This window comes from Anoplopoma fimbria, unplaced genomic scaffold (genome assembly GCF_027596085.1).
Source record: "Anoplopoma fimbria isolate UVic2021 breed Golden Eagle Sablefish unplaced genomic scaffold, Afim_UVic_2022 Un_contig_12257_pilon_pilon, whole genome shotgun sequence".
NCBI classification, from domain to species: domain Eukaryota; kingdom Metazoa; phylum Chordata; class Actinopteri; order Perciformes; family Anoplopomatidae; genus Anoplopoma; species Anoplopoma fimbria.
This window is the reverse complement of record NW_026551722.1, coordinates 192-10,927: the sequence shown is the minus strand read 5'-3', so window position 1 is coordinate 10,927 and position 10,736 is coordinate 192. Positions and strand designations below refer to the sequence as shown.

Here is a 10,736-nt window from a genome sequence, read left to right as displayed (position 1 = left end):
AAGTGCACATTTCAAACCATAGAAGAAATGCATAATTAACCCTGATATAAAACACAAGCAGAATAAAAGATGAAGACATATCTAAACCTGATTTAAGGTCATTCTGACGTTGTGACCTGTAACAGACAGTAAATAAAGGTTCTTTATGACAACGTCTGTCTGGTTCCTGTAAGATTTATTTTATTTACTTTGGAATATTGGGAAAATTTCTGATTATAAGTTTATATATATCTATATCTATCTATATCTATATGTAGATATATATATATATCTATATATACTTATAAATTGGCGGTTTAGATTGAGTCTCATTTGGTCTGACCCTCCCCTGGTACCAACTTGTCATGGGAGACCCTGACAGGAAGTAATTCATCCAGGCAATACAGCCACCAGGATCCTCAAGAACACAAACCTCTCCACCACTGTAAGGTAGAGACTCATGGAGGGGAACTATCTGATTGAGCGTCATGGAGGATCTCACTGCTCTTCTGGGAGAGTCCCGACATGTGAAGCCTTTTCTGCATGGTGATATTCTGACCCGACCTACTTCCTGTTTCTGCCTCTTTGTCCGACTCGTCTGGTTCTTAATTGACTTATCTGGTGAAATATCAGGTTCATCAATAAATAACCTTATACAGACCGGGTCTCTCAGAGAAGAGCAGTGGGATTCATGATGACGCTGACATGATGAGGAGCTATGTGTTGACAGACTCAGAGGGTTCTGGGACGTGAGCGCTGAGAGGTTTGAGCTCTACTTCGTTAACTGGGTTCTTCTTTTGCAGACGTCTTTTATTGACCACGAGTCCTCCAACAGTCACAACAAGCAGAGAAACAGCTGCTGCTCCTCCAACGAACACAAGGCGGGTCATGACCTCATTGATGGAGTTCTCATTGATGGAGTTCTCATTGATGGAGTTCTCATTCTGTGAACCTGCAGATTAAAACACACATTAGTCATGTTGGTGTTTGTTCCCTCATGTTTGACTGACAGGAATCAGCTCCACCAGCTCACCTTTAACCACCAGCTGGAAGACCTCCACCGGCGTGTCATCGATGTTCGATCTCTTTGTACGCCTCGCACCACCTGTAACGACCAAACACTCGTACCTCCCGTTGTCTTCAGCGCTCACGTTCTTCAGAATCAGAGACACGTCTCCGTCCTTCAGCTTGAGGTCGGCCAGGTTCACTCTGCCACTGAAGGACTGGTGTTGGTCTTCGAGTTTGCGATAGTGCCCGTCGGAGAAAAACAGGATGTTCTTTGGCAGCTTGTCCTGTTTGATCCACTCCACCGCTCTGATGTTTGATGTTCTGCTGACACTACAGTTCAGGATGGCATTCTGTCCTGATTCCACTGTGACCTCATTAATAAGACCTGAAAAACAGTCAGAAAGATGTTCATTAATGTAGAATAAAGTCTATAAACACAGAGGTTTATGTTCATTAATGTAGAATAAAGTCTATAAACACAGAGGTTTATGTTCATTAATGTAGAATAAAGTCTATAAACACAGAGGTTTATGTTCATTAATGTAGAATAAAGTCTATAAACACAGAGGTTTATGTTCATTAATGTAGAATAAAGTCTCGTGCTCTCCTTTGGGTTATGACTTTCCTCCTCCTTGTTTACAGTTTTTCTCAGTTGTTAACACACAAAAAGCGAAAATTCGGCACAATTTCACACAACCTTCACTTCATGTACTTCACACTCCCTTATCTGCATTAGACTCTGACTTTCCTTCTTTACACTCTGATGTCAATTACACATCACCGTGTTGTCAAAACACTACACACAATGTTCAGTTGTTGCACACACTTCTCAAGTAAAATCTCAAAGCATCAACCTACAACACACAAATATTCACATCTCTAAACATTCAGGTCTGTTGAGCAGTTTGCAATCAGGACTGCAGCATAAAAGTGCCTCGAGCCTCTGTTCTGTTTGGTGAACAATGGAGAACTTTGAAGAGATCGACAACCAGAGAAGGAGAGGGGTAAGAGTGAGAGGAGGAGGAGGAGGAGGAGGAGGACAAGGAGGAGGAAGAGGAGGAGGAGGAGGACAGGAGGAGGAGGAAGGAGGAGGACAGGAGGAGGAGGAGGAGGAGGAGAAAGAAGAAGGAGAAGGGTCATCTCTAATGAGATTCGGGCCACTGTGGTAGACCATGTGCTCAGCCATGGTTTGAGCATGAGGGAGGCTGGCCAGAGGGTCCAATCAAACCTCAGCCGCTTCACAGTTGCTGCCATCATTAGAACCTTCAGGATGGAGAACAGGTACGAAATCTATTTGCCGTGTGTGCTGTAATACTGCATATCAATAGAATACAGTGTGCTCACAGTATTTGTGTTTTGCAGGACTGAAAGAGAACCACACCGTGGAGGAAGAACACACACTTTCACAGCCCAACAGGAGACTGAAACTGTAGATATGGTTTGTGAGAACAACACTATCACACTCCGACAAATACAAACTAGGATCCTGGCTGACCATGCTACATTCAGGAACGTCCAGACCGTCAGGCCGGTTTACAGTACTGTACTGTTCTCTGTGTGTACCGTGTAATGGAAAATTATATTAGTGTATGTTGGAAGTATATAGTGTAAAGGTTTTGAATGAAATGTACTATGATGTGTACTCTAAAGGTCGAGAACCTCGTCTCTCTGTATGTTAAGTTACACTGTGTGGAGATGCTCCTTATGTCCCTTCACCTCTTTGTCATTCATGCCCCCACCTTTTGGCCCTCTCACACCTTGGTCCTTCCTCCCTACCTGAGACTCATACCCACCTTTTGGTCTTCTTCCTCTCCTTTGTTTCTTCTTTGATATTCATGCACCCCTTTTGTTCTTCATACCCCCTCCTTCACCCATTCATTGTCAGGAGATGCTAACTCAGAACTGAGCCTGGCCACCCCGGCTCCCATATATGCAGAGTGAGCAGCCTGACTCGGGAGTTCAGTACTTTGCAGGCTCCCGGTGACTCTGTAAACTTCTGGCTCTTTCATGCAAATAAATAAAATACCGCAAGGACATTTCATTTGTCATTTGATCATTATTTCAACGCTCATTGGGACTCATCTCGGGACATAGATAGTACTAGTACAAATTGGGTATTAGTATAGTAAATTGTATTGGAAAACTTCCACCACAACCGAAATAAAACTTTTTTGCTGCATATTTGTGTGCTGTTTTATGTTTGACTATGAAAAAGCCGTTATTGTTTTGAGAAACGTGTGTTAACAATTGTGAAAAACTGTAAGTACCGAGCCCAAACCCCTAAAGCAGTGAACACGACCACTCACTAACCTACAGAGTCAAATACAACACCAGAACAATATTGTATAAGACAATACATATAAATAAATACAGTTCTGATTATCAAACAACATGAACTGTGAAACAAAAGATCATGAAAGTAAAACTTTTATCTGTGTTTTCAATATTTTCTAAAACAAAATTACTATTATTTTACAATACTGGTCAAAACAAACATCTACATAAATATTTTCACAATAAAAGTCCATATTTACCTGCAGCTCCTTCAAACAGAAGAAAAACCAGAACTATGAACCCAGCCATGACAGAGGAGAGAGAGGAGAGAGAGGAGAGAGAGGAGAGAGAGTTCTTCAGATGTTTTGTGGACTCGGTCTGACTACTGTGAACAAACACGTAGCTACACAGCTCTATGGTCATGATGGGAGGATCTTAACGCTCCAGTTCCAGGAAACAGAACTGAAAGTAGAAGCAGCTCCTTTTGTTCACTATTAACCCTGAACGCTGCAGTCCTCTATTCTCTGTTAAACCTGGGATATATATATATATATATATATATATATATATATATATATATATATATACGTGTGTGTATATATATATATATATATATACATATATGTATATATATAAACACGTGTGTGTATTCATTAATGTAGAATAAAGTCTATAAACACAGAGGTTTATGTTAATGTAGAATAAAGTCTATAAACACAGAGGTTTATGTTCATTAATATAGAATAAAGTCTATAAACACAGAGGTTTATGTTCATTAATATAGAATAAAGTCTATAAACACAGAGGTTTATGTTCATTAATGTAGAATAAAGTCTATAAACACAGAGGTTTATGTTCATTAATATAGAATAAAGTCTATATCTAGGTTGTGTCTGGGTGGGTTTAGTCTTTTATATCGTTTGGGCAATAAGAGAAAGTCCTCAGGATGAACGGAGGGAAGCAAAATTAATTTAATGTTGAACTGAGTTACAGAAGCGTGGATCAGAGGTGTAATCCGGTCTGACTGCTCCGTCACAGACCAGGTCTGATCCCAGAGTCTTCCTGTGATCAGTCTGATGAACAACCTGCAGGCTGCTTCAGTGTTGGAGCTCCATCTTCTGGTGGAACCATTTAATCCTCCACATGAAATAAAGTTATAGTAATAATCTCCCTCAGAGACTGTCAGTCCATCCAGCAGTAGTCTACTGACCCCTGCAGGACGGTTTAAAGTAACTGATGAAAGCGCTGTATATCTCTGTATTTTATGTCTCTACACAGAGACAAGACAGAGAGCTCTGGTTTCTTCCTGATCTTTGTATCAGTGGTGTTCAATATGGACAACAGGAGAATAACTGATATGTTGATCAGCTGTTACAAAGTGTGTAACTTCAGGGAAACCTGACGGCTCCAGTCTCACAGATAAACACTGATGGAAATAATCCCTCATGAAGAATATTAGTGACAATCAGCTACATTCAAACCTGAGATTATAAAGTGACATTAGTGACCGACTGCAGGAAAGGAAACCACACGGCTGCTTCACCAGCCCTCACAGAGGAAGTGGTGGTTTGAATTTCTCTGAGTGAAACATTCACAGTGTTTGATGTCACAGCAGCGAGTGGTAGAATGGGACAAACATCTCTTCAATGGCTGATCTGTAAGTACAATGTGTTCGCTCCAGATTTAAGTCATTACGTTGTTAGCATGTGTGCTGTGTTGAGAAGAATAAAGGTGAGATCAACAACTCTGGGATTTTAAAAACCTCTTACAGTTTCCTGATCAGTGTGAGTGAAACAAGCAATAAAGGAAAGTGTAGAGAAGCGTTTAATACGTTCAGAAATGTTGTCACTTTACTCTCATACGACCTTTAAGGGTGTGTTTGTTTTGTGTTGCCTTAAATGTCCCTTCAGAGGAAAAGTCTGGAATGTTTCTCCTGTTGTTCTCACACTTTGCACTACGTTCAGAACTTGAAAGCACAATAAACTCGGTTACAGCCGGACGACTCAGAGAGTATTCAGCGTGGACGCCATCTTCTCTGAGCTGAACAGCTGTTCTGTCTGTCTGCAGTTCAAACTCAAACTAACCACAGGGTCATTTCTCTGCAGTTCTGACCTCACTGCTGAGCTGCACAACAAACCAGGGTAGGTGAACGTCTTCTATCACATCTGAACTCTCTGAGGATCTCTGATCGGAGAGTTTAGAGTCAAACAGGAGGGATTCAAGAGTTCAGGCTGATGAGGACACAAACACAGAAACTCAGAGAAGCTTTTCCTCCCCAGAGGTTGATGGGAGTCTTTCTGCCTTCATCCTGTGTCTGCAGGGACGCTGAGTTCATCAAGGTCAAAATGTCCAGTCAGAGTTTGTGCTTCCTGTCAGACAGATCTGTGGGCACAGACTGTAACTGGCTGCACTTTGAGCTCAAACACATTAAGAAAAACTTCACTTTTGTTTGTAGATGATGCTTCACGTCCGTCCAGTCCTTGTCCCTCCTCACATGTAGTGGATTAAACATTAGACCTCACATTGATCACATTAACACAAACTGAAATGTCTCAGCCTCTTCACTTTTTCTCCTTCGGGTCATTCACTGTTTTCTGTCCTCTTTTCCCTCCAGCTCGTCTCACTGTGAGTCCCAGCAGCTCTCAGATGTTTGAAGGAGAGTTTGTCTCTCTGAGCTGTGAGGAGGACGAACCCTCTGGATGGACTCTGAGGAGAAACACGACCAGAGGAACCAGGACTCAGTGTGGAGATGGATGGGGAAAAACTGCTGGTTCCTCCTGTAAGATCAGCTACATTCTCCCAGAGGCCAGTGGAGTCTACTGGTGTGAGTCCAGAGAGGGAGAAACCAGTAACACCATCAACATCAGCGTCACTGGTAAGATCAGCCTGTGGAGTCAGTGTTGATGGAGCTGTGTGTGGACGATGAAACGCTGTAGTTTGTCTCTGTGTTTAGGTGGACCAGTGATCCTGAGGAGTCCTGTCCTCCCTGTGATGGAGGGACATGACGTCACTCTGTCCTGTAGGACAAAGACGTCCTCCAACCTCCCAGCTGGTTTCTATAAAGATGGCTCCTTCATCAGGACTGAGCCTGAAGGTCACATGACCATCCAGCATGTTACCAAGTCTGATGAAGGCCTCTACAGGTGTAACATGACGGGTGGAGAGTCTCCACCCAGCTGGCTGTCTGTCACAGGTGAGGAGGTCACCTTTGATTTCACCAGTTCATTCACCCAGATGTTCACCTGACCAGGTGGGATTCTGTCTACAGGTCAACCGACAACCACGGCCCCGCCCCCTGCCTCAACATTGACTCCTCCCTCTACATCAGCCCCGCCCCCTGCATCAGATCCCTCCCACCTTGTGTTCAGACTGGTCTGCCACCTGGTGGTGTTCTGTCCGTACTGCATCTCCACTTTCATCATGGTGTCTTTATATCGACACAAGCCCAGAGGTATCAATCAATCAATCAATCAATCAATCAATCAATCAATCAATCAATCAATCAATCAATCAATCAATCAATCAATCAATCAATCAATCAATCAATCAAATCACCCCTGTGTTTATGATTTACAGTTGTTTCTAACAGAACTCCTCATGTTGATCTACATTCTCTTTCTAACCTGCTCTGAATGTAGGAAGTGACCTGCCCGTCTCCATGGTGATGACCCCGCCCACTCAGGCTGAGGAGGGATTGGATGATGACTATGATGACATCATCACTGCTGCCACCACGGAGCATCACTTCTGACCGGATCTGACGTGAAGCTAAAATGATTCAAGTCCTTCTTGGTTGAGAAACGGTGGAGGACCCAGAACGCTTCCCTGTGGAACTCCACTTGACTTGTAGACGGATGATGTTGAGCTCTAAACGCTTCTTATCTTCTAATTTAAGCATCTCTGTGAAAGCAGGTAGCTAAGTCAGGTTAACTGAAGCCTGTTAACTCAGAGAAAGACTGACTCTGTTGAACTTAACTCAAGATACAGAATGTTCTGCAGAGCAGTCGACGTGTTTTTGGTCCAAATTAAAGCTGATAGTTCAGATTCTGCTGTGAGTCGTGTTGTTGTTCATGTTTGTTTACATCTCAAGTTTTAATTCTCTGCAGATCAAATAAATAATTCGACTGTTGTCTCCGTAAAAGTACATTTGTCCATAAACATAGTTAAAGTAGAAGCAGCAGCTCACCACACAGAGATCACAGCTGCTGTTCGGGGTAATGGTGGACGAACAAAAACTGGATTAAAACGGGTCGAACGTCTTTTTGTGTCTTTGTTTCCTTTAAAAAAGTTTTCAGACTCAGCGAGAATTAATTACTAAATAAAATAAGAATAACTAATAGTAAAAATAGCAAAGTAAGAGTACAAAATTGTATATTTAATAAAAATTATTAATTTCTTCATATTCTTTAGTTACATTTAGAACCACCACCTCTTCATTGTCAGAAATGAAATCATGGTGGGTTCTTTATTTCTTTGTTAATATCAAAATATCAATAAATAAATTCTAAATTCCTACTCACTTATTATAATAAATATATGTATTTTATAGGGCTATCAAATATAATATTACAATACAACCATCAGTGATTACCACATTTTAATCCAAAGACTTTGAAAATTTAAATGATTATGTTGTTTCTACCACTAGGGGCCCCAAAGTCAAACATGTTCATTTGTTATTCACACTTAATAATGAGAAACAGTGGAGGACCCAGAATGCTTCCCTGTGGAACTCCACATGTTCTAGTTTGACTTGTAGACGGATGATGTTGAGCTCTAAACTCTTCTTATCTTTTCTTAACATTTCCTACATTCTTAGCTCTGAATGTAGGAAATGACCTAAAACGTCTCACTACACAGTTCAATAATAGAAAGTCCTCAGGATGAACGGAGGGAAGCAAAATTAATTTAAGGTTGAACTGAGTTACAGAAGCGTGGATCAGAGGTGTAATCCGGTCTGACTGCTCCGTCACAGACCAGGTCTGATCCCAGAGTCTTCTTGTGATCAGTCTGATGAACAACCTGCAGGCTGCTTCAGTGTTGGAGCTCCATCTTCTGGTGGAACCATTTAATCCTCCACATGAAATAAAGTTATAGTAATAATCTCCCTCAGAGACTGTCAGTCCATCCAGCAGTAGTCTACTGACCCCTGCAGGACGGTTTAAAGTAACTGATGAAAGCGCTGTATATCTCTGTATTTTATGTCTCTACACAGAGACAAGACAGAGAGCTCTGGTTTCTTCCTGATCTTTGTATCAGTGGTGTTCAATATGGACAACAGGAGAATAACTGATATGTTGATCAGCTGTTACAAAGTGTGTAACTTCAGGGAAACCTGACGGCTCCAGTCTCACAGATAAACACTGATGGAAATAATCCCTCATGAAGAATATTAGTGACAATCAGCTACATTCAAACCTGAGATTATAAAGTGACATTAGTGACCGACTGCAGGAAAGGAAACCACACGGCTGCTTCACCAGCCCTCACAGAGGAAGTGGTGGTTTGAATTTCTCTGAGTGAAACATTCACAGTGTTTGATGTCACAGCAGCGAGTGGTAGAATGGGACAAACATCTCTTCAATGGCTGATCTGTAAGTACAATGTGTTCGCTCCAGATTTAAGTCATTACGTTGTTAGCATGTGTGCTGTGTTGAGAAGAATAAAGGTGAGATCAACAACTCTGGGATTTTAAAAACCTCTTACAGTTTCCTGATCAGTGTGAGTGAAACAAGCAATAAAGGAAAGTGTAGAGAAGCGTTTAATACGTTCAGAAATGTTGTCACTTTACTCTCATACGACCTTTAAGGGTGTGTTTGTTTTGTGTTGCCTTAAATGTCCCTTCAGAGGAAAAGTCTGGAATGTTTCTCCTGTTGTTCTCACACTTTGCACTACGTTCAGAACTTGAAAGCACAATAAACTCGGTTACAGCCGGACGACTCAGAGAGTATTCAGCGTGGACGCCATCTTCTCTGAGCTGAACAGCTGTTCTGTCTGTCTGCAGTTCAAACTCAAACTAACCACAGGGTCATTTCTCTGCAGTTCTGACCTCACTGCTGAGCTGCACAACAAACCAGGGTAGGTGAACGTCTTCTATCACATCTGAACTCTCTGAGGATCTCTGATCGGAGAGTTTAGAGTCAAACAGGAGGGATTCAAGAGTTCAGGCTGATGAGGACACAAACACAGAAACTCAGAGAAGCTTTTCCTCCCCAGAGGTTGATGGGAGTCTTTCTGCCTTCATCCTCTGTCTGCAGGGACGCTGAGTTCATCAAGGTCAAAATGTCCAGTCAGAGTTTGTGCTTCCTGTCAGACAGATCTGTGGGCACAGACTGTAACTGGCTGCACTTTGAGCTCAAACACATTAAGAAAAACTTCACTTTTGTTTGTAGATGATGCTTCACGTCCGTCCAGTCCTTGTCCCTCCTCACATGTAGTGGATTAAACATTAGACCTCACATTGATCACATTAACACAAACTGAAATGTCTCAGCCTCTTCACTTTTTCTCCTTCGGGTCATTTACTGTTTTCTGTCCTCTTTTCCCTCCAGCTCGTCTCACTGTGAGTCCCAGCAGCTCTCAGATGTTTGAAGGAGAGTCTGTCTCTCTGAGCTGTGAGGAGGACGAACCCTCTGGATGGACTCTGAGGAGAAACACGACCAGAGGAACCAGGACTCAGTGTGGAGATGGATGGGGAAAAACTGCTGGTTCCTCCTGTAAGATCAGCTACATTCTCCCAGAGGCCAGTGGAGTCTACTGGTGTGAGTCCAGAGAGGGAGAAACCAGTAACACCATCAACATCAGCGTCACTGGTAAGATCAGCCTGTGGAGTCAGTGTTGATGGAGCTGTGTGTGGACGATGAAACGCTGTAGTTTGTCTCTGTGTTTAGGTGGACCAGTGATCCTGAGGAGTCCTGTCCTCCCTGTGATGGAGGGACATGACGTCACTCTGTCCTGTAGGACAACGACGTCCTCCAACCTCCCAGCTGGTTTCTATAAAGATGGCTCCTTCATCAGGACTGAGCCTGAAGGTCACATGACCATCCAGCATGTTACCAAGTCTGATGAAGGCCTCTACAGGTGTAACATGACGGGTGGAGAGTCTCCACCCAGCTGGCTGTCTGTCACAGGTGAGGAGGTCACCTTTGATTTCACCAGTTCATTCACCCAGATGTTCACCTGACCAGGTGGGATTCTGTCTACAGGTCAACCGACAACCACGGCCCCGCCCCCTGCCTCAACATTGACTCCGCCCTCTACATCAGCCCCGCCCCCTGTCTCAGCCCCCTCCCACCTTGTGTTCAGACTGGTCTGCCACCTGGTGGTGTTCTGTCCGTACTGCATCTCCACTTTCATCATGGTGTCTTTATATCGACACAAGCCCAGAGGTATCAATCAATCAATCAATCAATCAATCAATCAATCAATCAATCAATCAATCAATCAATCAATCAATCAATCAATCAATCAATCAA

At 42.8% G+C, this 10,736-nt stretch overlaps 3 protein-coding genes across 3 annotated transcripts; 2 read left to right on the top strand and 1 right to left on the bottom strand.

The window, feature by feature from the left end:
• Window positions 1-232: 232 nt before the first annotated feature.
• On the bottom strand, window positions 233-3,570 carry LOC129115731 (uncharacterized). Its single transcript, XM_054627021.1, has 3 exons — window positions 3,522-3,570; window positions 1,013-1,372; window positions 233-931 (listed from the first exon to the last, which is right to left on the bottom strand). The coding sequence occupies exons 1-3, from the start codon at window positions 3,568-3,570 to the stop codon at window positions 696-698; spliced, it is 645 nt and encodes a 214-aa protein (XP_054482996.1). The 3' UTR covers window positions 233-695.
• A 1,295-nt stretch (window positions 3,571-4,865) lies between these two features.
• On the top strand, window positions 4,866-7,291 carry LOC129115729 (Fc receptor-like B). The gene is made up of 6 exons (XM_054627018.1): window positions 4,866-4,918; window positions 5,367-5,402; window positions 5,876-6,136; window positions 6,215-6,454; window positions 6,530-6,712; window positions 6,900-7,291. The coding sequence occupies exons 1-6, from the start codon at window positions 4,888-4,890 to the stop codon at window positions 7,010-7,012; spliced, it is 864 nt and encodes a 287-aa protein (XP_054482993.1). The 5' UTR covers window positions 4,866-4,887; the 3' UTR covers window positions 7,013-7,291.
• Window positions 7,292-8,815: 1,524 nt separating this feature from the next.
• On the top strand, window positions 8,816-10,444 carry LOC129115730 (Fc receptor-like B). The gene is made up of 4 exons (XM_054627019.1): window positions 8,816-8,855; window positions 9,304-9,339; window positions 9,813-10,073; window positions 10,152-10,444. The coding sequence occupies exons 1-4, from the start codon at window positions 8,825-8,827 to the stop codon at window positions 10,442-10,444; spliced, it is 621 nt and encodes a 206-aa protein (XP_054482994.1). The 5' UTR covers window positions 8,816-8,824.
• The last annotated feature ends 292 nt before the right edge of the window (window positions 10,445-10,736 follow it).